This window comes from Dunckerocampus dactyliophorus, chromosome 20, assembly GCF_027744805.1.
Source record: "Dunckerocampus dactyliophorus isolate RoL2022-P2 chromosome 20, RoL_Ddac_1.1, whole genome shotgun sequence".
Taxonomy (NCBI): Eukaryota; Metazoa; Chordata; class Actinopteri; order Syngnathiformes; family Syngnathidae; genus Dunckerocampus; species Dunckerocampus dactyliophorus.
In genome coordinates this window covers 7,382,216-7,409,143 of record NC_072838.1, presented here as the reverse complement: position 1 = coordinate 7,409,143, position 26,928 = coordinate 7,382,216, and the positions used below count along the sequence as shown (strand labels likewise).

At 43.8% G+C, this 26,928-nt stretch overlaps 1 protein-coding gene across 3 annotated transcripts; it reads left to right on the top strand.

Annotated features, from left to right (window-relative positions):
• Positions 1 to 239: 239 nt before the first annotated feature.
• On the top strand, positions 240 to 26,693 carry LOC129173374 (adhesion G protein-coupled receptor B1-like). 3 transcript variants are annotated; one of them, XM_054764213.1, is made up of 32 exons: positions 240 to 668; positions 2,217 to 2,952; positions 3,934 to 4,083; positions 4,174 to 4,272; positions 4,354 to 4,518; positions 4,598 to 4,762; positions 5,923 to 6,087; positions 6,177 to 6,341; positions 6,414 to 6,515; positions 6,609 to 6,715; positions 6,798 to 6,992; positions 7,203 to 7,271; positions 8,552 to 8,660; positions 8,856 to 8,999; positions 9,089 to 9,158; positions 9,900 to 10,002; positions 10,379 to 10,422; positions 13,445 to 13,571; positions 16,807 to 16,910; positions 17,003 to 17,105; positions 17,495 to 17,645; positions 17,775 to 17,844; positions 19,482 to 19,548; positions 19,654 to 19,739; positions 20,831 to 21,002; positions 21,088 to 21,183; positions 21,290 to 21,326; positions 21,438 to 22,054; positions 22,150 to 22,185; positions 23,073 to 23,177; positions 23,428 to 23,478; positions 23,715 to 26,693. In XM_054764213.1, exons 2-32 carry the CDS (start codon positions 2,250 to 2,252, stop codon positions 23,913 to 23,915), a joined length of 4,578 nt encoding a protein of 1,525 aa, XP_054620188.1. In that variant the 5' UTR covers positions 240 to 668; positions 2,217 to 2,249; the 3' UTR covers positions 23,916 to 26,693. The 3 variants fall into 3 exon arrangements, with proteins under 3 accessions (XP_054620188.1, XP_054620189.1, XP_054620187.1); XM_054764214.1 differs by having other exon boundaries at positions 241 to 668; positions 3,937 to 4,083; positions 21,287 to 21,326; XM_054764212.1 differs by having other exon boundaries at positions 241 to 668; positions 21,287 to 21,326.
• The last annotated feature ends 235 nt before the right edge of the window (positions 26,694 to 26,928 follow it).

The following is a 26,928-nucleotide window of genomic DNA, read 5'->3' as shown; positions in this document are numbered from 1 at the left end:
GGCTCTGCGTTGATATGTGCGTAGTTGGGTGCTCATAATCGCCTGCATCTATGCACACAAGCCTTCCCTCCCTTTCTTTCTCTCCAGCATCACATGCCCTCCCCTCCTCTGCGCTTCCATGCGCAAACACACTCACTCTCACACTTCTCCCACGCACACTCCTCCCCTCCCGTCTTGTGGTGCTGTCTCATTCACTTCGTCCACGCACTTTTCCCTTGCAAGGGGAGGGGCGGGGTTGAATATAAAACACCAGAAGAAGGCCACACGCTACACTGAGACTGAACACACTTTGCAGCGCCACAAGCGAGAAGACTCCGAAGCCGGGAGTAGAAGTACCAACATTGATCCTGGAGCTCAGACTACACGCCGTTTTGTTCTCCGGACTGTCTACTGGAGCTCCGTTTCAACCCAGATTCATCTCAACCTGCGCTATACGCCAGCTTCTCTGGATATAGCTGCTACAAAGTTGGTAGTAAACTCTTTGGAGTTTGGTTCGAGTCGCATTTTTAAAAAAAACATTGACTTGCTTGTGAAAGTGGGCTGCACTGAAACTTGGGACTGACCCGCTCGGGTCGGGAGAGGACCTGGCGCATCTTTTTTGACGCAGAACAGCAAGAAAGTTTCGGCCAGATACACTCCGAGGAACGGACGTAAAGTTGAGTGAAGCGGTAAGACGTTTTATTTAATGAGGTATTAACTGTGTTTTCTACGGCTTTGAACTTTGCTGCTGCACACAATGATGGATGTATGCTGATAAATGTTGAATTATGAGCGTTATTGGCGATCACCTGCAAGCTTCTGCACGTTGAGACTTTTCCTTTCGCTGTCCGCGGTGCTGAAACGAGGCTTCCGTTCTGCTGCAGAACTTTAGCCTGCTGGTGACGCGTTCTGATTGCAGCGTGGAAAGTTTGACTTCACCAACAGGTTGCAAGACCTCACTGGCATGCTTTTGCAGATGAGAAGAGCTCAAACATAAAACATTGGCTTGTTTTGCTCACCCCGCATGTCTATCCTGCACATACAGAATAGGTCGATGTATTTCCAAATACGTGTTTTGCAGCACTAATGATCGACTAGCACTGCATTCCTGTTCTCTCTCAAAACACTGCAGCCTTTAATGTCACAAAAAAGCAACAATCTCCATAACAACGGCTGCTGAATCCCCACTGTTTTTTCTGAAAACGTTGCCGACAACAACAACAACAACAAATGGTCAGGCGGAAGAGAAAAGGAGCAGAAAGGCAAGGAGGAAATGTGAGCTATTGCATAGACGACAGCTGGACCTCCTTTCTTTTCACCGCGTGCTTCCTCCGATGCACATTCATGGAGCTTCCGGTTGTTGGGAGGCGGGAGAGAGAGACGCTCCTGTCTACACAAAGCAGATGCTTCTCACAGAGAACATAATTATGGGCACGCAGCCTGAAGAGTGCAGGTGCATGGAAAAAAGGTGAATTGTACCAAACCGTACAGTTTCTGCGTATATCTACCATTAACCCCCTTTCCCTGGTCGCTTTCCCTGACACAAAAGCAGATAGGAAGAAAGAATAGCGCTGAACACAAGTCAGAGATGTTGCTGAGCAACCGTGTGGTCTTATCTGCCAAGGCGGGTCAAGTAGAGAGCCTGAAAGTGACTCTTTCTGCAGACTGGGTTCATTGTTTTTGCTGCATATTCATGAGCGCGTGCAACATGCATGAAGCATTGTTTTTGGAGACCTGCGTGATATATTTTTTGGTGCGTGCATTGCAAAGAGTGCGTTGTGTTTCGAAAGTTGCATGCATTTGCACTAAGATATGCAGGCGTGTAATCACTCTCCGACACGGACTAATCATCCCTCTTGTTTACTGCATAATAAGAGGCGTGCATTGTGCAAAAAAAAAAAAATTGGATCTAAACATCCGCGGTCGCTAGTGGCGATGCTCGCATGGACGTCAGACTGACGCACATGATTCATAGTTCAGCTGAGTGTGTGGGAGGAAAGACTAAGAGCCTGGTGATACCAGCCTTCTGTGAAGGGCTGTAATTGCAGCTTCATTGCAATTATCTCTCAGAGAAGCGGTCAGATCAGGTTTATTCAATCTGCCCTTACATGCAATGATACTAATCAGATGCAAATCTCTGGAGGTGTGAACATCAGGTGGACAAGGTCTAATTCATTTGCATGGTAACTAATAATCAAACCAGATTGTTTTGCATCTCATTTCCTGTCCCTCTGCAGCTCCCTCATCACTGACAAGGTTAAGCTGACCCAATGGCGTCGTCAGCTCTTTCAGGGCCCTCTGTGGCTCTTCTCCTGCTCTTCTTCACTTCGACCTCCTGCACACCCTCCGGGCCAGCCTCTGCCACCTGCGCGACCCTCGAACAGAGTCGCTTCTTTGGCGTTTTCTCCTCCACGACGACCCTTCCTTCGGCACCGTGCTCCTGGACCCTGCAGAACCCCGACCCCCGCCGCTACACCGTCTACATGAAGATCACCAAGCCGACTGACTCCTGCGTGCCGAGGCAGATAAGGACCTTCCAGTTTGACTCCTTCATTGAGACGTCCCGCACTTACCTGGGCATGGAGAGCTACGACGAAGTAGTCAGGCTGTGCGACGCCTCAACCACCGTCACCTACCTGGAATCCAGCAAGCAGTTCCTGCAGATCCGCAAAGTGGCCCAGAACAACGGCCTGGAGATTGCGCACAGCGAGAATGACGTCAGCGAGTTCAAGGCTGAGTTTCTCGTGGTGGGAAAGAGGAACCCAAGTATGCCCGCCTGCCAGATGCTGTGCCAGTGGCTGGAGAAGTGCCTGTCCAGCAGCACCCACGAGTACCCCTGCGGTATCATGAATACACCTTGCCAGTGCTGGGAGGCCCCAAAAAGGAAGCCGGGGAGCTGCTACAGGGGTGGCGTCTATGTTGAGAAATGCCTTCCAGTGCCAAGAGACAATGGCCGCAATGCTGAGATCATTAGTAAGTATGACACGTCTGCAACACCACCTATCCCACACTTTCAATGCCGTCTTTTCATCCCTTCCCAAGAGGTTCCATCATTTAGCCTCTAACAGATAACAGACACAGTGCAACAAGGGTGATTCCAACCAAACGACAGTCGTATCTTAACAACTGCCGTTTTGCACCGCAAAAGAGTGAAACCATCCTAGTTTGGGCGTGCCTCTATTACATGATGCACACTTTGGATCCTGTGCCATCCCTTCAGAATAGAGTTGTCCTATCCAGTCTTTGAAGTTTGCACGCATGAGAGGCAAAACATTAGTCCAGTATAAAACAGTAAAGACACATCATCTTCAATTATGGAATCATCCAAAGACAAACAAGGTTAAGTTCTTTGAGGTCTCCAGGTCCCTCACTGACCTCTTAGTCTGTGCCTTTGTGCTTGTTGGTGGTATTAATCAAGTCTCACAGGCTCAGGCAAGGGATGTGCACTCGGCAGCCGCAAACTAATGAGAAGAGAATCAAAGGTGTGAGAGAAATGTCTCTAATTGGATGAACTGCCCGGAGCGCACACATCGCTACCTGCAAGCTAAGCGTGTTAACTCGAGAGCTCGAGTTGGAGGTGCGTATGTGTCTGCAGGAGAAGGGCGGAAAGGAGCACAAAGACCTCACAGTCAGCTGGCGGTGGAAGTCTAAGCGCAGCGCTCGTCGTTGGCATAGCAACACTGCCGTCGGCCTCTGCATAACGAGTGTTAAAAGCTGAACAACTCTCAGTCAGACAAATATTCTCAATAACCTTGTGTAACAGTTATACACTTCCTGTCTAAGGAAGTCAAGTTTATAGTTTCTGGAGTGGTACTATATTCTATTTTGCATATTTCTGTCCTGTATGCTGCATAAAGTGTTGCTACTACTGGAGCCTTCATTTCCCTGAGGGCACAGGCCCAAGTGGTCAATAACGTTCTATCTCATCTAATCTAAGATTATTCTTTGCCGCAGAAGGCTGGGCTGGTTGGAGCCGCTGGTCTGTATGCAGCCAGGAATGCGGGGGTGGCGTCCAGGTGCGCAGTCGTACCTGTCAACCAGATGATGCCGTCTGTGAGGGCACCGTTGAAGAAGGGCGGCCATGCAACCCACAAGCCTGCATAGGTAATCTAATCATTTTATTGTAATCTGTTATAAAGGAATTTTAGTCTGTACTTTCTAGGAAGTAATCCTGGAACTTCTGCATATTCTCAGGCAAAGAGCGTACCAAAAGCCAGGGTCTGCGGGCCATTATTGGTCTGAGGAGAGACCACGCTGATGATTCTGGCCTTGGAGTTGTTGCAACTCAAACCGGTAAGATAATCTCGATTTAAGTGGACATTTTTTCACCAGTTTTCAAAAAGTCTGACCGAAGAACTGGTACCTCGCTCACAGCAAACACTAAGACAGATGAGTGGTCCCCTTGGACTGGATGTTCAGTGACTTGTGGAGAGGGTTGGCAAAGCCGCACCCGTGTCTGCGCAACTTCCTCCTTCACTACCCAGTGCACCGGACCCCTGCGCGAGAACAGGCCCTGCAACAACACCGCCATCTGCCCAGGTGACTTCCAGTTCTCTCCGCGATGCCAAGGTGCTTTATGTAGACTTCTACGTAACATCAGTCTGTTTGACTCGTGCAGTTGATGGAGCCTGGGATGAATGGACCCCCTGGAGCCTGTGCTCATCTACATGCGGTCGAGGTTACCGTGACCGTTCCCGTACTTGCAAGCTGCCCCAGAACGGAGGAGAGCCTTGCAACGGCCCTTCAAGACAGAACAAGCTCTGCAACATTGCTGTATGCCCTGGTGAGTTCCGTGGCTTTATCACATTGCTCACACTATTTTGACCACTTTGGAAATGGACACTCTCACAACAGGCTCACCTTTTACCTGGAAAGTCAATCTCTAGTGCAAGGATGTCCGAAGTGCAGCCTGCGACTTGTTTTTTTTTAGGTATTAAATGCCATTAAATAAGAAAACAAGAGCAAAAAAATAGGAAAATGAGCAAAAATGCTACTCATTGTCACCTATAACCTATAATAGGCCTTAGCCTATTAACATAAAAATATATGATATAAAACATATGGAAAAATATATAGATTTTTTTTTTTAGTATGTCAAAACATTTTGTATTAGATGATAGCGATACTAGACAGGGGTGTCCAGTGAGGGTTACATATTGGAAAAAAATCAAAAAATGCAAGGGTCACTTTGATATTTTGCAATATGCTAAGAAGTTATATATACTTGAAGAAATAACTGCATCTCAGCTTTGTGATATAGCTGAAAAAGTGGATTATTAGTATGAACCTTGCTCTTTTTTTCCCATTTTTGCTGGATTTTTTTTCAAATATTTCAACGTCTTTTTAAACAATCTTTGCAAATTTTATTTTTTTATTATTAGGACTTCATTCCCATAATATTTTGCCTTTATTCTGGTAATACTCATTTTTCCACAGCCCAATTTTCCAAAAATTAGAACTTTTTTCTTTCTATTTTTTTCTCTTAATATTTTGGCTTTGTTCTCGTAATATACAGTCACTTTTTCCACTTCTGTTGTTGTTGTTTTTTATTACTTTTCAACTATTTGAACTCGCGTCTTGTCAGTTTTTGTCCTGTAATATTATGACTTTATTCCTATAATATTTTGACTTTATTCTTGTAATAAATGGTCCCTGCAAATGGCCTAAATGGCCCCCGGGCCGCACTTTGGACATCCCTGATCCAGTATGACTCAATTCCTGTTCCTATCTAAAGTGAGTAAAGTGACATTTTTGCGGCGGTGCATGTTTTTTTACTGCACTGCACCAGATTTCCGTTGCTACATGAGAGGGGTTGACGAACTGAAAACATCTCTCACTGTGATTATTTATTTTTTAATAGATATTGTGTATGATGTCATGGCTGGTAAGTGTGTGACTTTTACAGCACAACTGAGTGAATTAACTGAATCTGCTTCCCTCTAGTGGACGGACACTGGAATGACTGGTCAGCGTGGAGCCCATGCTCTGCCTCATGCTCCAACGGTACCATGCAGAGAACAAGAGAATGCAATGGCCCATCCTACGGGGGCTCAGAGTGCCAGGGCAGCTGGAAAGAGGCTGTCAACTGCTTTCTGAAAGAGTGTCCAGGTAAAGAAAAGAAAAACAAAACTATAAATCACCCACAGAGTTCTGCATCTATAGTACACAATCATGGTGGCGTTGCTGTCTGTGTTTAGTTGATGGACGCTGGCACGCGTGGACCTCATGGGGCAGCTGCAGCAAGACTTGCGGTGGTGGCATCCAGCAGAGACAAAGAGTTTGCGAAGGTCCTTTCTTCGGCGGGGAGCCTTGCCCTGGTGAAAGAGGAGAGCAGAGACGCTGCAATGAGAAGAGATGTCCCGGTGAGTCATGTGAATGCACTGGAATCGATTAAAGTGACAATTTGGTGCTCATGCAGTGCATGCACCTTGTAGAGCCCCATGAGATTTGCCCTGAGCAGAACGCTGGAGATGTTGTGTGGAAGAAGACCCCTGCCGGTGACATGGCTGCCATCTCCTGTCCGGCTGATGCTGCAGGTATTGTGACAGCAAAGCTCTAATGAGGGCAAGCAGTGTCGAAAATGAATGCATGGATGTCCACCTTACCATATTGGGCTTCTTCTCATACAGGTCTGATTCTTCGCCGCTGTAGTCTTAACGCTGTCGGTCTGGCTACCTGGGAGAGCCCAACTTACATCAAGTGTGTCTCCAAGAACTATGAGAACATTCAGATCCTGGTGAGGTCCCATTAAAGCACTCCTGTATTAAGTGCGCATGATGAATAATACTAATTTACCAAAACGAACCATTCTCTCGTAGTCGAGGAACTACAGCGCCAAAGCACAGATGGCGCAAAGCGTGGACGGCATCGCTGAAGTGATTTCCCGTCTGAGGTTCTTAACCGATGAGGGCGCCACGTACAGCGGCGACCTCCTGGCTGTCATGGACATCCTGAAGAACACCACCGAGCTGTACAAGGCGACCAGGCTGAGACTGAGCAATGCAGATGTTGAGGTAAACTCAAGTGGGAAAATCCAGTTTGTGAGCTTTTGAAAGTATTGAGACAGCATCTTCAGAAGCTGTTATAGCTGGAAAGGGAACACCACCTTCACTGTCACCTCCAGGAGACGTCATAACCACGTGTCCCAACACTTTAGTTCATGTATCTCCCTCCAAATAGCTGTACTTGGTATTTTCTTACACCTGTGCCTTGTTTATTTGCAGAACTACGTCCAGACCATCAGTAACTTGCTGAAGGAAGAACATCACGACAAATGGGAAGAGGCACAGCTGGTACGTGTGAAGAGGGGTGCGAGGGGGGAGGAACAGCAAAGCGGTGTGTGAGGGACACCTCCGAAAGTTAGGCGTGAAAAGAACTAATCAGATGACAAAATTCCCATCAAGCATATCAAGTAGTGTGTTTTTTTTATGGAACGGTTAATTGTTCAAGCCCAAAAACTGCAAAAAGTTGACGGCAAACACTTCAAGGTGAGCGTGAGCTGGGGGAGGGTGAGGTTGACTCAGGGAAAAGCACAGCGCCCACTCGGCAATCTGTGAGTCTCCGCGCCATCCCACAAAGCCTCGTCGGGCCGAGAGGGGACACAGACGGCACAACACATCACGTCGAAAAACATACACCTAGCGCCCACGTTGCTCCGGTTATGCGTCAGAGACACGTAAGTAAGGGCAGCCCTCCCCTCCGCTAAGTGTGAGGGAGAGGAAATACGGTAGAAACAACAGTGTGACTCAACCGCCTGTCCATTTAAGGCCGTTAGGAAGTTTTCAGGTTGCTTAGCAGCAGACTGGGAGAACATCAAGGCAAGATAAGGATTCTAGTGAAAGTGACTGCAGCTCAATGGATCATTTTGTGTGCATTTTCTTATGTCAGTCCAGTAGAGGGCATGATATCCCATAATTTATGTGGCTAGGCTAAGTGCACGATGATAACTCCCATCGTTTTTTGCTAATTTTTTTGTCTCCCTGAGTATTCAGTGGAGTAGGCTTTAGTCAGGCCACGAGGGGGCGTGGTAACCCCTCTAAGGAGCGGCATCCTGGAAGGTGGCTAGAAATTAAATGTACATTCAAGTTGCAATTAAAGGCATTTTCAGGCAGACCACAAGGGGGCGTGATGCGCCTTATTACATACTGTAACCATGACAGCGCTTGAAAAGCCAAGGCAGGAGGGACTATACTCACAAAATTTCTTCAATTCAATTCAGGCTTGAACGATGCTGGTGCCAGCAACCCATACAGTGGTTTGTACAGATAAATAGATAAATGCTACATAATTGAGAAACACTGCATTACACCAGCGTACTTCACAAACATCTTAAATGTGGTGCTTTTTAAGGGTTGAAGGTTGGGGAAATTGTACACTTTCCCCACTAGAGAGTCATCGTTCACAGCAGGCGTGTCCAAAGTGCAGCCCAGGGGGCATTTTCGGGCTCAATTCACTTTTTATTGGCCCTCGGCATATTACTAAAAATGTATCAAATGGGCATCCTTCAGTTTTTCTGTATGGATAAACCCCTGGTTCAGTCACAAAGACATTTTTTCTCCTCTTCCTCCTACAGATGGGCGCCAGCGTTAAGGAGTTCTTCCGTCTTGTCGAGGACTCAGTGAACATGCTCGGTATGCAAATGAGCGGCTTCCAGGACATTTATGAAGTCACTGAGAATTTAGGTGAGCCCCGAGTGCATCCAAGTATCTCTTTGACTGAGTCGGTCAACAAAATCGACTTCTGTCGTCTTGAAGTGCATGAGGCTTAGCACATGTAACTTGCTTGTAACTGTGGCAGATTTGCAAAGCATTCTTGGCACTTTTCTTCGCTCATTCGTCACTCACACACTGGCTTTTCCCAAAATGTTTTCTTCCCAGTGCTGAGCATCCACAAGCGGCCGACGACAACAAGCTCCAACTTCACTTTCCCGGCAAAGGGCTGGAGGGGCATGTTGGACTGGGTCAGGACCTCTGAGGAGAAAATTTCAGTTTCCAGAGACGCTCTAGCCATTGAGCAAACTGGTACGTTTTTCTTTTTTTTTTTTTGCAGATAGAAAAAAGTGCATTCGTATTACAAGTTTATATTTGAGCAACTGTTTTCTTCATTTCAGATGGCAATGATGCATTTGTGACTGGCATCGTCCTGTACAGAAACCTTAGTTCTTTCCTCTCCTTTCAGAGGTAAGACATTACATCATCTCATGTCATTCTTTCTTTCGCCACAAGATGGGGTCCACTCCACTTCTTCTATTTGACAAGCATGCTTATAACACTACCAAAAACCAACAAAAAATGGAAGAAAATATGAATATTCACAGCTGGTACTCAGGTTACGAACAAGTTTTGTCCCTAGACTGTGGTGCACGTTTTAGTGTAAGTCTGAACTTATACCTAAATGAACTCCTAAGTCACTTATACTGCACACAGAACATACCTTAAAGACATAGCTGCAGTTTGAGGGAGAAGAGGGCTCCACTCGTTTATTCAACAACAATTAAATATGGCAGGAGTAAGGGCTGCACTTCACATTTAAGGAATTTACCCAAATATGTTGTGTAAGAGCAACTGTTCTACACCTTCAGGTTCAGTTGACCTTTGCTTGCAATTGGAGTTCACAGCAAAGAGTCATTCTACAATCTAATTGTCCCCCATAGGGGGTCCCAAAACCCCCAAAACAAATAAAAATGGCCCTCATTTATGTACCTGTGTCAGGTCATGGATTAAGAGTTCATGGAGATCACGATGCATGTTCATCCTGACAAAATGGGCATAGAGGGGAAGGGAAAGTGTTAGGGGCACGGTTCATCCTGGGTCAAAGTCCTTGCACCTTATTATTCTAAGTCATAAGGGGTCGTATTCTTGCCCCTTTATTATTCTAAGTCATTTATTCCTCACTGATTTCATCATGTCCTATTCCTACAGCAACAGCACTCTGCTCAATTCAAAAGTGGTCACGGTGATCGTCAAGCCCACCCCTGCGCTCGTGTCTTCACCTGTTGAGATCGAGTTCCCCCACCTCCACAATGTAAGTCCACCACACACCATCAGCCTTATGAGGGAAAAAAAAGCAGCCGCCCCCTCGGGGGTGTTTGCTCGCCGCGGCACACAGAGCTTGACATTTTGTTGACATTTGCGGTGAAACTGTGACATTTGCCAATAATTTTGAGACCTGCAAAGATCACAGCCTAACCAGCTGGTCAGTCGGTGATGAGAAATCACAGTAACTGGAGCGATAATGAGCTTCTGCAGCTGATAAGCTGTTTTTAGATGTGGTGAAAAGCAGATGGATGGCAGCGAGGTGTTGCTTCTCACACATTCCCAATACATCACTGCGATCTACACATGTTGTATGCAGAGATTCCTCACAATCTTGTCCCCATCTGCATCTCCTCCTTCCTTAGGGCACCATGAATGAGACCTGCCTCTCTTGGGACGAGAGCGAAACGTAAGTGTTGACTTTTGTTGTTCATCTTTTTGCGTGCATCGTCTATTTTCTCTCACGAGTGGCGATGTCACCTTCTTTTAGTCGTGCATCCATCACCGAGTAGAACATTCATCCACCCTGAGACTCACCAGAGGGGGAGCGATAATGTTTCATCCCTTTTTCATGTCAGTCATTTGTGGCACGGGGGACAGAGCAGTGCCACATCATGTTGACCCATCTTTTCCAGCTCGAGCATCTCTGACACACTTGCCGTACGGGCACATGCTCGCAGCATTTGCATATTTTTTCATCACATTATCCGCTGAAGGGAGTATCAGAAGGTTGTAGGTTCGTTTAGCTGTGTGGTTGATGGGAACAAAAGGTACAAATACAGTAAGACAGGTGAGGGTTTTCTTTTGCTCTTGAGTCTCATGCGCAGCTAGACCTCTTCCAAACTACTGCCTAGCAGAGGGGTGTCCAAAGTGCGGCCTGGGAGCCCTTTGTGGCCCGCGGCTGTTTGTTTATTGGCCCACGGCACATTCTAAAAATATACTTTAGCAAGAAAACTAAAAAAAAAAACAACAACCATAGCAAAAATGGAAAAATCTGCAGTAATTTTGCAAGATAAAGTCAAAAAATTAAGAAAAAAAAGGTGTAATCTAAGAAGAAAAATGTCATTTTACAAGAATAATGTTTTCATATTATGAGGAAAAATATGTTAGTAGTGTAAAGTTGAAATATTAAAGAAAAAAGAAACAAAATAAGGTTACATTCGTTACAAGAATAAAGTCAAAAAAATATGGGAATAAAGGAATAGTATTAGAAGAAGAAAATGTACTAGGCAAATGTGCAAGAAGAAAGTTATACATACATAAATAGCAGCGGAAAAGGAAAAGACAGCTGTAATTTATGAGAATAAAGTTAACATATAAGAGAAAAAAGCCATATTGTAATAAGAAAAAAGTTGCAATTTTAACAAACTCACAATATGAGTTACAATAATCAAATTTTAGGAGCATTTAGTTGAAATATTGAAGAAAAAAATGTTTTTATAAAGTAGTAATATTATGTGGAACAGACATAACTGACTTCTATGACCTACGGCCGGGATGTCCTATATGGTAGCATGCAAATATACTCCTTCAGGCATGGGTTGACTTCTCCTCCGTACTGCCGTTGTTCCTCCATTCAATACAAAACGGAACCGAACTGCAAGTAGAACATGTCCTGTGCTTTTAGAGGGAAGGCCACAAGAGCGCTCTTGTCGGATGTGCTTCATTTACGACAGCGGATGTGATCATTGGGAAGATGTGGCTCAGGGCAGATAGGGTCAGTGCCTGTGTGGAGCAGGAAGGGCTCCATTAGCTCCTCAAATGAACTGCAACAAGACGCACAAAGACCTGCAGTGTTTTGGGACGATAAGGGGCACACTTTTGACAAGCGGGGTACGTTTGACCTCCTGGCTCCTATTTAGCTGCATGAGAGAGTCTGATTATTGCAAACACCGATCAGTGTGGTGCACTGCAGTTGTACATATTGATATAACACCCTTCATTTTGATACAGCTCTGGTATTGGATTTGGATAGCAACACGTCTTAAGGCACTGATGGCATTGATTTCTTGTTCGGAGATACACATTTTTGTCCTTTTTGATACAGTACTTGTAATGGTTCTCATTATAGTGTGCATTTGTTTCTCTACAATTGACTTGGTAATTTGTCTTACGCTTTAAAATAGTACAGGTGGGCTACTGTATACTGCAAATTTTAAAATCAATCAGATACCACGTGAATACAGGGCCAGTTACAGTCGGCCCTCGCCGCTTTGCGCTTCAAATTTCACGGATTGACTCTTCATTATATATTAATGAATAAATCATATTGTTTTGTGGTTGACTACGGCCTATTATTAGTAAACAAATATGCATATTTAAGTTCATTTTTACCCTAAATTAAGCATTTCCAAGCATCAAAATGGTTAACTGAAGTAAAATGCAAATGTAAGGCATTCAGAAGATGCATTCAAAGACGTTGTGATGATATGTAGTATTCTACACAGCTCACTAGGGGTCAATAATGTTACATTGATGAGACTATAGCCACCGCAGGAAGCCCAGTACAGAAAAGGCAAGTTAAAAAAAGGAACAACAAGGAACGCTCCCAATGCTAACATGTGTGAGTCTATATTATGTCTTATATGTCTTATTATGTCTACCATATACGTTTGCATAGTGCAAGGGTGATTATAGGGGTGTTATTTCATGTCTAGAGGGCTCTAATAATGTTAAAAACCATATTTAGAAGGTCATAAACAGGTTTTCCATGCTCCTTCGCGGAAAAGATCATTGAATGACTTGGCCTTTTAATGTGTTGATCATGATTAGAATCACATTAAAACACAGGACAAAGATACTGGCCAAATATCATTCACGTTTTCGCTGGGAAACTTCCATATTTTGCCCGTCTTTCCCGATGCCCTTCCATTTTCCTGTATTTCCCCGTATTTTAACTGTCATGAAAAAAGCAGCGCAGCACTCGGCCAACATCGCCGTAACACAACCTATAGCCAGTAAGTTTCCTTATTTTCCATTTTTTCCCCTTATTTTTCCGGAACATTTGCCTTATTTTATCACGCAAATGTTGGCAGGTATGATTGAGATGGCTCCACCCACCCCTAGTGACCAGGTATTGCCAGTAAAATCATAAAACCCGGCAGAAAAAGATATGTATCAATATGCGTCTATAATTACACCAAACATGTCCAGTATTATTAATCACATGCAATTAAGCACCTTATGTCCGTTTTTGCAGTATTCCTCGTGATTGACGAACTTGTGACAGCTTAAAAAGATAAATAAAAAGATAGATGTGAGCATCATTTCATATGTGAATTATTTTTGGAGCCCCGAAAATCAACCAAGACGCATTTTTAATGAGACTCGTCAGAGCACAGAGCACCCTCTCCTCTCCTCTCCTCTTCTCTCCTCTCCTCTTCTCTCCTCTCCTCACCGGTGCCTTGCTTTTGTTCTCCTCCCCTGTGCAGATCCTCCCTGCTTGGATCGTGGTCTGCTCGGAGCTGCAGAGCCGTCCCCGTTCATTCGTTCCGAACCAAATGCGTGTGTGACAGCCTCTCCACCTTCGCCATTTTAGCACACACCAACTTCGACTCGGTAAGTCTTCGAAATCTGCTCATGCAAACCGTTTTTGTTTTTTTTTTTCCCGCCCCACCACCTTTGACGTTTTCGTGCAATGTGTGTGCAAATGCGACGCAGACGACTTGTTGGGGTTTTGACTCGTTTGCGTACACCTCTTTGTCTCCGTGCAAGAAAATGTGGTTTTAGTTGCAAAGATGCGGGGGTTATTGACGCGTGAACGCATGTTAGCATTTGACAATTACAAGGGGGAAAAAAACGTGTTTGCTTGCATGACCAAGCGCAATCGCTGTGAAAAAATGCTGTTGAAATGTCTGAAACGTGAATGGGCTTTCAATGCAAACGCGCCCTGTGAATGGTGGGGTGTTTTATGCGCAAAAACAATGTTATTTCCCCTGTAGACTGTGTTGCCCCAGAAGCTGCCCGAGCCAGTTGCCCTGGCAACGGCTTCTGCTGCGCAAACTCGGCCTGTGGGATTTTTCATAACTGAGAAACTGAAGGGGTGGGGGGAGAGCAAAAAAAAAAAACTCACAGCAACCATTACCTAACCAACCTTACCCCCCCGCCTTTGACCGTGCCAGCAAATAATAATTTCTTTGCATTCTAATTCATTTGCTCATCTGTCGACTTAGCGTCCAGTTCCCCGTTATGCTTCCATCCTCGAGCTGATACAAAGCCTTGCTCGACTTTACCTGAAAAAAAGTCAGTTATCCCGATCATTGTACTCCCATTGTGGTCATTAGCAACCTCTTCCCCCCTTTGTCATCCACCAGATATGAACCAACGAGAGACAGATGTCTGGTTATGCATTGACAGTTCCTGTTTTCTTGCAATGCACCCCCTCACCCCCCATCATTCACCCTTTAATGTGCACTGTGGACGTTTTCAATGACATCTACCCGCGAGCCCTATATGAGAATATCAGCATGAGGCAGAGAGGGAGAGCTGATGAGGAAAGAGACAGACTTTGCTTTTGACGTCGTCTCATTTCAAAAGCTTTGATACGGTGGTCCTGGTCCTAGGACCTAGTTTTTCACCATTTTGCGGTCAGAAACTGCAATGTATCAAGACATGCCTGATATTTAGGTCAAAGCCAGGCCCAGATAGACATTCAGGACAGACTGAAGCGCCCTTGTTGTTTGTGCCTTCTTCAAGAGTCGATAAAAGCTGGCACAAAACACAGCACGCCACGACATTATCTCCCATCTGTTTGCTGCTGGTGTATTACTGAAGTAAATTGGAGTAGCCGTCAGAAAGTACAGTCTATACTGACAAATGTGGATAGCAGTATAGAATTTATGGCTTTCATAAATCAAATGAAGGCCGAAGTAATGCGTGTTTCTTTGCCTGCTCTGATTGCGCTTCTGACAGCCACACGTTTATATTTCTGCACACACCTTTCACTTCTGTAGGTCTACGTTTATAAAAAAAAAAAAACGTACAGACTAGGGCTATCCTATCTAGTCTTTGGGCATGACCTGATGAAGCCTGCTTGGATGAGGGGTAAAACTGTTGTTTTTTTGTGCCAGCTTCGAATTTTATTAGTGTATCAGGATTATTAGAAGTATATTCAGGACTGGGGATCAGCAATCACCAAAGCAGTGCACGCTACAGTCATCATTTGCCACTTTGCCCTTCGAATTTCCCGGCTTCACTCTACATTGCGTTTTTTCAAAAACATGAATTCATAAATCATGCTGTTTTATGGTTGAATATTGCATATTATTAGTGAAAAATGTGCATATTTAAGTCAATTTTATGTATTTTTTCCTAAATTAAGAATTTTCAAGCAGAAAAATACTTAGGTTAGTTAAAATACAAATTCAGGGCATTTAGAAGACACATGAAAAAACATTGTGATGATATGTAGTATTCTACATTGGCCACTAGGTGTCAGTAATGTTACTGTAATGATCACCAGAACAACAGGCTTTTATTGCAGGCTTGGCTCCCTAACGTGGGCTACTGTTGTGGCCGTAACCTATGCCGAACTAAAACTCAACTCTGAACCCCCAACGTCACTTTCTGTCCCCCAGCGCCCTAACACATTTACAGCAACACACACAAGTCTTATTTCTGTCTTATATGTCTTATTTTCTTTTATTCCGGCTCCCAGATTGGATAATATGAGTGTAAAGGTGCCTATAGGGGTGTTATTTCATGTCTACAGGGCTCTAATGATTTTAAAATCCGTATTTAGAAGGCTGTAAACTGATTTTCTATGCCCTAACTACGAAAGTATTGCATTCTGTCTTATATGTCTTATTTTCTTTTATTCCGGCTCCCAGATTGGATAATATGAGTGAAAAGGTGCCTATAGGGGTGTTATTTCATGTCTACAGTGCTCTAATGATTTTAAAATCCGTATTTAGAAGGCTGTAAACTGATTTTCTATGCCCTAACTACAAAAGTATTGCATTTATAAATAAGGAATTGTACTTGTGTAAATTTGCTTCCCAACTAATCGTGATAAATGACAGATTGCTGTACGTTTTGGCAGCCACCAGAGGCGGCGTTGAGTACGAAACGTTGAGCAAGCGATTCCTCTGGGCAGCATTATCCCATTTAAACTTTCAAACCGGGTGTTTGTGTCGCTATGGTAACTGCGATGTGCTGCTGGTATCGACCGTCTTCCTTTACTCTGACTCAGTAGCAAAGATATGTGCGTTTTCTACAGTCACCAGCAAAGTTCCCCCTTTAATTTGATGCCAAGATCCATGTTAGAAAATAGAAGCAGGAGAGCAGAACATTCAGAGGAAACCCTCCATTGCTTCTTAGAGAGGGCAGCAGTTTTGGTTGTCCACGCCACCGGCGGCAGCGGGCGCTATAAGCTGCTGTCACATACGAAAAAAGGACAGGTTGCAGCAGATGAATGCGCTGGTGATAATGATGCACCTGTTCACCCGTGCAGGGTTGACGCTCGGCGCAAAAAAAAGGTTGCGGAACTGGCAAAGGGTTGTCCGTCAAGGATGAGAAGGTCGCTGCATGAAAAGTAGTCGACGTGCGGCGTCTTGTCCTCTCAAGCTCGTGCAGAGATGATGTGACCCCGACCGTTTGTTTGGTTTCCCGTTTTCGTCTTTATGACATGTTCACCTTGAGGTCACCTTGCCTTGCGCTGATTGTGCCATTCAAGCGTGTGCCTTCAGGGAGCCGTCTGCTGTTCCAGATAGCGCGCAGGCTTCACTTGTATGCACATGCAGCTCACTAAGGGTATGTTTTTTTGTTTTTTTTTGTTCTTGTCTCCTCTCTGCAGATCATGGACAAGGCGCTTCTCCCATCCGTGACTCTCATCGTTGGCTGTGGGGTCTCCTCGCTCACCCTACTCCTCCTCATCATCATCTACGTCTCCGTGTGGAAGTAAGTCACCCCACCAGCAATCCTCAAAGCCTCTTGGTTCTCTCGTCTCTGCGGCCAAACTTATGCTTCTCCCGTCTTCTAACTAACCCCAGGTACATCCGCTCCGAGCGCTCTGTTATCCTCATCAACTTCTGCCTGTCCATCATATGCTCCAATGCGCTCATTCTTGTTGGACAAACTCAGGCTCGCAATAAGGTAGGAGCTCTTCCGAAGGTTTTCTACAACTCGCGGCTTTTGGTAACGCTGCAACATTTGGTATCGATCTGATATTAGGATCTGAAGAGACCGATACGGATGTTTTGCACTTGGAAATGACAGAAAAGAATTGAGAAGCGCTGCCTTATTCCATTGAATTACATCAAATTGTAAACAAAAGCGAACACTGCTATTTGCAAATACTTTGGCTTTCTTCCTGCAAAGTCCTCCTGTGTCCAGTAACTTATATTTTTTCTTTGCAACAATATACAGTATAAGTATAACAATGTAGTGGTGTGAACAAAAAAAATCGATATTTTTTAATACAAACCGAGAAGAGAACTGAAACAGCTCCTAGTAACACGCACCCCTTGTTTGGGATCCCTCAGGTGGTGTGCACACTGGTGGCAGCTTTTCTGCACTTCTTCTTCCTTTCCTCTTTCTGCTGGGTGCTGACAGAAGCTTGGCAGTCGTACATGGCTGTCACTGGTCGTCTGCGCAACCGCATCATCCGCAAGCGCTTCTTATGCTTAGGTTGGGGTGAGTTGCCGCCTATCTTTCGCTTCAATTTTGTCGCTTTCCTCGCCTTCCTCTTGCGTTTTCAGTCTCTGGTTCGCCCTTTCCGACTCTAACCCCTCTCTCCTCTTGGCGTATGGTTTATCCTTCCAGGCTTGCCTGCATTAGTGGTGGCTGTGTCTGTGGGCTTCACCAAAGCCAAGGGATACGGCACTGTCAACTAGTAAGTCTCAGTCTACCTACTCCTTTTTGACTTTTGTCTTAGGAAAAAATGTTGTTGTTGGGTTTTTTGGTAAGTTTCATACGGGTTAGAGCTGCAACTAACGATTATTTTCTCTGTCGATTAATCTAAAGCTTGTTGTCTCGATGAATGGAGTAATCGGTTCAGGCGCGGTGTCAAACTCGTGCCATGGAGGGCCGAGACACTGCAGCTTTTCTTTCCAGTCGGTCAATAAAGCATCAATTGTAGTGGTCAACACCTCCTTCAATTTGAGGGAAGGAGCTCATCAATTAAATCACCTGCTGAAGAAACTGGTTGGAGAGAAAATCTGCAGTGTCATAGTAGGAGTTTGATCAAACCGATATGAGCCGAACACAAATAGTGGTTTGGTCCGCAGCATATCAGAAAAGAGGCAAAAACGTCCACCACTGTTTTGCCTAAAACACAGAGATAATTGGTCCGCTTTCATGGATGACCAAGAAAATGTAAAAAATATTCACATTTGAGAGGCTGAAATCAATATTTACATTTTTAAATCAAAAAGCGAATACCAACATAGTGGTTGATTAATTGGATCATCCGATTAATCATCGAGTCACCGATTAATTGTTCTAACAGGGAACATATTTTGCTCTACCTTGTACAGTGAAGCACGTCTATGTCCACAATCCGTCTCTCAAAAATGAATAAAAGCAAACGAAGACGGGTGAGACACAGTAATCCCTCCCCATTTTGCACTTCAGATTTAAAAAATATATTAAGAAATCGTGTTTTGTGGTTGACTACGGCCATTTAATAGTCAAAAAATATGCTTCTTTTATATTCTTTTTTGCCCAAATGAAGCACTTTCAAGCATAAAAATGGCTAAATGAACTAAATACAAATATAAAGCATTCAGAAGATGCTTTCAAAGACGTTACGATATGTAGTAATGTTGCATTGATGAGACAATAGCCGATAACTTGTGAGTCTATATTTTGTCTTATTTTCTCTTATTATGTCTATTATATTAGTAATAGGAGTGTAAAGGTGACTATAGGGGTGTTATTTCATGTCCAGAGGGCTCTAATAATGTTAAAAGCCGTATTTAGAAGATCGGAGACAGGTTTTCTATACTCAAGTATGAAAATATTGTATTTATAAGTAATAATCCTACTTTGCTGAAATTCACTCATCACGGTCATGTCTGGAACCATTTAACCGCGATAAACGAGGGATTACTGTAATCCTTTATTGTCACCCGTTCTCCTTATGTCTCAAGCAATGGCTAGTTTTAGTCGGAAGCTTAAATCACCGTTTGAGTAGAAATAATGTTCACCATTATTAAAAGTCAGGCAACACTTTGGTCTTTGTGCGTTTGGGTGTTTTGCAAGTTTGGGAAAGCCTGCTTTCGGCGCTCACTAAGATGAAGTCTCATGAGATATGCTGGTCTCACAACACTTGCGCAGGTCTCATGAGACACGCTGGCTTCTTGCACGATGACGGTCCATTTTTGTGAACTGTAGCGTCGTATTTTTTGGTTCATTCCCAAATTGCACAACCGTTGGGATGTTTGACTTTGGAAGTCGGCCTGTATTTGGAAAATATGTTTTGTAAGGTCAAGCATTAAATCATTGCGTCCTCTTTGTATTCTCTTCTAGCTGCTGGCTGTCTCTGGAGGGCGGACTCCTCTACTCCTTTGTTGGCCCCGCCGCTGCCGTTGTTTTGGTTCGTATCTGATCTGATTTCAACATCCTAATCCAATCCAATGCTTTATTCCTCCATGCATTTCCCATTTTATACTGACCATTCTGGGTTTTTTTCCCCAACCAGGTGAATATGGTCATTGGTATTCTGGTCTTCAACAAGCTGGTATCCAAGGACGGCATCACCGATGTGAAGCTGAAGGAGAGAGCTGGGTAGGTCCTATTGATCTTCTACTTGCACCAGGGTTTTGCGCTTATCGCCCCCATCAGCACCATTACAGCTGATGATGTGCTCTGCTGTCAAGGTTCTCAAACAAACAACTGGATTATGACGCTACATGTAGAAACGAAGGAGAACACACCCGTTACTCAACTGGTATTTCAAATTAAATACAGTTGGAACCTGTTTAAGTCAACAACCAAAATAAGCTTCAAAATAAAAACATTGTTAGCCACCGGAAGAAAGTAACAAAATGACTGCAGCAGCATAAAACATCATATGAAAACAGAAGAATCAAAATAAGAATACAAGTCAATAAGTCAAGTAGGATTCCTTATTTATAAATTTACTGTTTTTGCAATTAGAGCATAGAAAACCTGTTTACGACCTTCGAAATACGGTTTTTAACATTATTAGAGCCCTCTATTCATGAAATAACACCTCTACAGTCACCTTTACTCTCACATTACCCAATGTAGTAGACAGAAAAATTAGACGTAAATAAGACACACATATGTTAGCATTGGGAGAGTTCCTCATTCTTTTTTTACTTTCTGTTCTGTGCAGTGCTTCTTGCAGTAGCTGTTGGAATACTCCATTTTACAAACTCTTTGAATGCATCTATTTGGATTTTCTTTCATTTAGCTGTTTTTTTATGCTTAATTTAGGCCAAAAATAAGTCAAATGTGCTTAAATATGCAGATTTATTCAACCACGAAACAGAGACGAATTCTTCATTCATATATTTTTGAAAAACGTGATAGAGTAAAGATACTTTCACAATGAATGTATCCACAAATGATGTCAACAAACTGCGGTAGGTTAAAAAATCCTTTATTATCGTCCATTCTCCTTACGTCTCAAGCAAAGCAATGGCTGTTTTCGGTTTCGGTTATATTGACAACCGCTTATGTTGGGCCCTGTTGCACAAAGCCACTTCCATGAAGTCATTGTTGAATGAGAAGCAGAGAAAAAAATCTCACACTATTGTATTTCCCGAAGTGTGCGTGGGAGTCAAAGCGTTTGTAGATGCGAGTCCCGGTGCCCTTATTGAAATCTTACCTGTTCTTATGTTCTCCTTCAGGGCATCACTTTGGAGCTCCTGCGTGGTTCTGCCCCTGTTGGCTCTCACATGGATGTCTGCTGTACTCGCCATCACCGACCGCCGTTCCGCCCTCTTCCAGATCCTCTTTGCCGTCTTCGACTCCCTAGAAGGTTTCATCATCGTCATGGTCCACTGCATCCTGCGTAGAGAGGTAAGAGAAACTTTTTGATTGGTTTAATTCATGCGCTTCGCTGAGCTGCGGTTTATATGCAATTTCCCTAATAATCCCCATTTAGGTTCAGGAAGCCGTTAAGTGCAGGGTAGTTGACCGCAAGGACGACGGCAATGGAGATTCCGGCAGCTCCCATCACAATGGCCACAACCAGCTGACGGTATGTTTTTTTATGCTTATTGACTTTAATAATGTCTTGAGTGCCTTCTGCATTTTCTTTCCAAATGAACATGTGCACTGACGGAATATTTATACCCTTTCAGCAGTCCGATAATGAAAAGGATGGAGATTCAAGCAGACAAGGTAAACATGACATATTCACAGCCACTTTTTGCTCTTAACAGGTTTTCCATTTGCATTTAATTATGTAAGCCAAGCTCTTTGTTGTTCTCATTTTTTTTTTTCTTTTAAAAGGAATGAGCAGTTCCTCGGAAGAGAAGATGTCGCCACCCCAAATGCCTCTTCCCATGGGCCCCAACTTCCACACTTTGCCATCCAGCAAGAGCCACATGCAAGCTGTTCCTGAATATTCCAGCCACACTCTCACACTGAAGAGAGAAAAGGGCCGTCTGGCGGGCGGAGTCGACCCATCCTGCGGAAAACCCGTGTACGTCTGCGAGGGGGAGCTGTTCCAGCAGCTGGATGCTGATCTCGCTCTGGTTCAAGCGGAGGGCGGCGTCCCTGCCGGCAGCGGTTACGTGCTCATGCCCAACACCACGTCCACCCTGAGGTCCAAGCCGAAAGACGACGCGACAAAGTACAACATCGGCGTGGAACAACTGCCGCAGGCCAGACTCATGCACCTGGGCGGGCCCTTTGCCGAGCCGCAAACCGCCTTTGGGATCAAGTCCATCCCGCCTGACCAGATCAGCGTGTCCTATTCCGAGAGGGACTCGCCCATCCAAAATATCCACAATATGTCCAGCGAGTCTCACATCACCCACAGCAGCCTGGAGAACACCTTTGAGTCCATGAACTCCATGATGTCAAAAAGCGAGACCATCTCCACCTTATCCATGAGCTCCTTGGAGGTGAGACTGACTTCATAACAATCATTTTAAAAATCACTGTTTTGTATTCCAATGTTATGTTTACTCAACTTCCTTTTTTACACTTTCTTTTGCAGAGGCAAAAGTCGCGGTACGCTGAGCTGGACTTTGAGGTAAATATCAGTCGGATTTTGTTTAAACCAGGGGTGTCCAAACTTTTTCCGCATATTGAAAAATCAAAAGATGCGATATTTTTAATTGAGTAAAAAAAAACAACAGAAAAAACATTATGACTGAGATGCTCGATATTAGCTTTCTTATCGACATCACGGTTGTTCCACAATATAGTAATTCATAAATCATGTGGTATGCATATTTAAATGCATATTTAAACAAATTATACAGATTTTTTTGTCTAAATTAAGCATTTTCCAGAAAAAAAAAAAAGCTAAATGAACTGAAATCCAAATATAAGGCATTCAGAAGACGCATTCAAAGATGATATGTAGTATTCTACACTGGTCACTAGGTGTCAGTAATGTTACTGTAATGTTGGGTGAGACGCCGGGGCAACAGGCTTTTGTTACAAGTTTGAATTACATCACAACAGGCGCAATAATGCCTAACACGGGCTACTGTTGCAGCCGTGACCCACGCCAAGTTTAAAGTCAACTCTGAAACCCCAACATCACTTCCTGTTCCCACCACATTTACAGCTACACACACGAGCACGAGTCCTATTTATGTCTTAAATGTCTTATTTTAGGAGTGTAAAGGTGACTATAGGGGTGTTATTTCATGTCTAGAGGGCTCTAATAATGTTAAAAAACGTATTTAGAAGGTTCTAAACAGGTTTACTATGCTCTACCTACGAAAATGTATCCGGGATTACTGTACACTTTTTTGCGCTTTAATTTTTCCTCTTACAATGCGGCGCAGGGTGCAAATGGCTCTTTAGACCCTCCTGGTTTAAAGCATTAGCTGCAAATGGCATCTTTATGATTACAATTTGCGTTTTAAGTCACATATATTAATTGTTTCTATTGGTGTTTTCCTGCAGAAAATAATGCACACAAAGAAGCGCCACCAGAATATGTTCCAGGACCTGAACAGGAAGTTACATCATGGGGATAAGGACAGAGAGTCGCCTGCTTCTGACAGCAAGGTAACACACGATCTACAGTACCGCATATGCCCATTAGCCACCATTACACCAAAAAAATATCGAATTCATACATACAAAAATGGACAAAAAAGTTACAAGAATTATACCCGAGGCAAGGCTGCTGTTAATTATTATGATAATACAGGAGCATGATGGTGGAAAAATGACCCTAAAAACAACATGTCTATTGAGTTATGGTTAACATGAGGTCATTTGAATAAGGATGCATTTTCTTCCTTGCTTCCAACAGTCTGTGAGATGGAGCGTATCATCAGCAGGAAGTGACAAAACGAACCACAGCGTGAGTGTTTATGTATATAACCTCACAATACTGCCGATAGACAAGGCACACCATCAGTAGTACACTTGCCTCAAGGAGGAATAACATGCTCCATTGCCAATATTCCTTATTAGACAATTACCTCCAATGGAATGAAGCCTAATTCGTTTTGATTAGATCACATATTTCTCTACGACGAGTGACGCCAGTGCTAACGTGTCAACACCTTTGTCCCCCCCCCCCCCGCCCCTTTACAGGACAAACAGCAGGCTCCCATTGAGAGGCCTTGGGAAGCGGTACGGGGATTACCACAGCAGTCTCCTCCCGCGTGGGTCCGCAAAGATTTGGAACCCCTGGCTGCATCGCCGCTGGAGTTGCACGCTGTGGAATGGGAGAAGACGGGCACCCCCATCCCTCTGGTGGGGCAGGACATCATTGACCTGCAGACAGAGGTCTGAAGGGGATGGAGTTTGCAAGCCTTGTTTTACCTCGGTGCCCTGTTGGGCTCCTGTGTAGGTACAATACAGGACTGCGAGAACGTAGGTCAGTGAATCGATGTCTTCAAACCCTCAGCGGGAGCAGGGGAAGGGGGGCGGGGTGATGGAGTGGAATGCTTGATGATTGTTTCCTCTCTGAGTGGACTTAAAGCAGCTCTACTTAGAGTGCTCAGGAGGTCAAAGGGCTGGTGAAATGCTCTGCGGTCCATGTAGGCCAGCACTGCCTGTGGTTCCTGTAATGTACGCTGGCAACCAGGCCAGGCACGTCTGTGCTTCTTTGCAACTTATGAGACAAACCGTACTTTTTTAGGGGGGAGGAATGACCAGAACTCACGGCTGCTCCTCTTCCAGTCAATGTCCCTTCCACATGAGGCGAGAGCGCATGTTCAGCAACCACTCTCACGCCTGGAGTCCATCATTTTTTGATCATTTGATAGGCACAGGTTCTGTTTCTGATACATTTTGTCCTTTCTGTTGCCGTTCACGCCTGGAACTTTTTAAAGATGAGACTCTTCCATGAGACTTGTTTGTCATTCATATCACCATAGTTATTATCAGTGTTATCATCGCTGCTGTTGATTATTATGTTTTTTTTATATTAGGGATGGGCATAATCATTGTTCAAGCAATTAAGAATTATGCTGACTAATCACGTCTTGGAGAAGTGGAGGGAAAATTGAGTAGGCTTGGCTGCCACCAGCAGAGGCGCTTTTGAGTCAGTCGTTGAGGTCATACCTGTCAACATTTCCATTTGCCGTATACCGCTTGCCACGAAATCCATACACTCACATTTTCTTTCGGGTGCGATTGCTAAATAGCCCGCCATGGGGCCTAAGAAAGTTGCGAGTGCAGGCAATTTGATAAAGACGGTCATATTTTTGGGTTTCTGCAACAAATTAATTGGATTTACATGATTTACTATGGGAAAAAACAACATCATTTTGTATTTTGTTGAACCATTTGGAATGATTACAGTAATCCCCCGCCGCATCACGCTTCGAATTTCACGGCTTCACTCTGTTACGTTTTTTCAAAAATATATCAATTAATAAATCATTCTAATAAATGCATATTTAGGCCGATTTGACATATTTTGCCTAAATTAAGCATTTTCAAGCATAAAAATGGCTAAAATAACTCAAATGCAAATATAAGGCATTCAGAGGACGCATTCAAAGACGTCGTGATGATATGTAGTATTCTACACTGGTCACTAGATGTCAGTAATGTTACTGTAATGTTCAGTGAGTCACACAAGCACCAGACTTGAGTCTATATTATGTCTTATATGTCCTATTTTTTCTTATTATGTCTCCTATATTGGGTAATTCAAGTGTGTAAAGTGTAAAGGTAACTATAGGGGTGTTATTTCATGTCTAGAGGACTCTAATCTCGTATTTAGAAGGTCGTAGACAGGTTTTCCGTGCTCTAACTTAGGAAAAAATTCAATTTGTTAATAACTTCGCGGAAATTCATTTTTCACATCTGGGTCTGAAACGAGGGATTACTGTACAGCAATAAACGAGGTACCACCGTAAAAGGGAAATTTTCCGGAACATAAAAGAAAATGACGGAAAATAAGGCACCCCCTTCCCCCCCAACGCGTGCGTTATGAGCAGAATGGAAGCAATGCTGCTGAGAGTTCAAACACGGGAAAGTATTAAAACGGGAGAGCGCCGGGAAAGACAGGCAAAGACCGTGAGTTTCCCGGGGAAAACCCCTTCAAGTAGCGTTATTATATGCCATACAACACCGGCATTGAAACAGGAGTTCAGAACATTCAGTGAGTGATTCTCCCATCCCATTAAAATATACGTCATTCATGGAAATTCTTTTAAATGCCCATCCCTGGTTTATATTTGAATTATGTATGTTATTTACAATCTGCAATGTATTGTGATCCAGTATGCACTGCAATGGGACAAACCGAGTAGTGATGGAGGCGGTTACTCGTTTCCTCTTTTTTTCCCCCTCCATTTCCTTCGACACCAAAGCACCAGCACCACAATACAGACTCTTGACGCGGAGCAGTGCACTGTGGGAATGGCTGGGCTTGGTTTGTCAGCCTTGCAGGACTATTTGGACTTTGTTGAGGCTCCTGGCACTAATGTGACAGTCGGCCTCTGGCTGTCAAGCCTTCAACACATTTGTGTTTTCAGACCATCAGTGTGAAACGGTGCAATATGATGGGTGCTTGATGCTCAAGCAAGACCAATATTAGGGTTTAGGCATTTTTTTCTTACCAATGATTCAAATCTTTTATACCATCTTCCTCATAATTACAGAGCATATAGACGCTATATGAGAATATATTGTATAACAAATCTGTATTAGTAATTCAAGGAATTTATTAACTAGAGATTTGTTAGCATTAAACTCCATATTTGGAGGTGTCTGTGACAGGTAGATCATTGTACTTCTATAAAGCAAACATTGTATAGAATGAATGAATATCTCTCCAATTTGCTTCAGGATGTTTGTTATTACTCTCCACTGTGTCGCGATGAGTAATGGAACCTCATGTCCTCTGTAAGAGTGTGTTTTTGATAACCTTGTCAGTAATTACCTGCCAATTTTCCTAGTTCCTCTGTACTAGTCCAATTCATACCTCAAAGGACGTGTATTGAATAATCATTTGTATTCTCTTGTCATAACTTTGTTTTCCCCTCCCTTAAATGTACAGTTTTCACAGCACAAAATGAATGTGATTCATTTCTAATAAAAGAATCTATTACATTACTCGACGGACGTGTGTTTATGAAGTCATAAAAGTAAGATTGTTAAATGCGATGACAGAAGAGCACCGACGAAGACGTTCAAGTGAATGATCAGCCAAAATAAATCTTTATTACAGGGGTGTCCAAACTTTTTCCACCGAGGGCCACATACAGAACTTTGATGTTTTGTCGGGGTGTCACAAGATCTCGCAAGATCGATACGTGAAGCATTCTCATGGGCACCAGGCCTGGGACGA

Coding starts and splice junctions, on each gene's coding strand:
- LOC129173374 (XM_054764212.1), top strand. CDS start 2,250: ATGGCGTCGTCAGCTCTTTCAGGGCCCTCTGTGGCTCTTCTCCTGCTC. Junction 6,516..6,608: donor CTGTCCGGCTGATGCTGCAG/GTATTGTGACAG, acceptor CTTCTCATACAG/GTCTGATTCTTCGCCGCTGT. Junction 17,646..17,774: donor CTTCTTATGCTTAGGTTGGG/GTGAGTTGCCGC, acceptor TTATCCTTCCAG/GCTTGCCTGCATTAGTGGTG.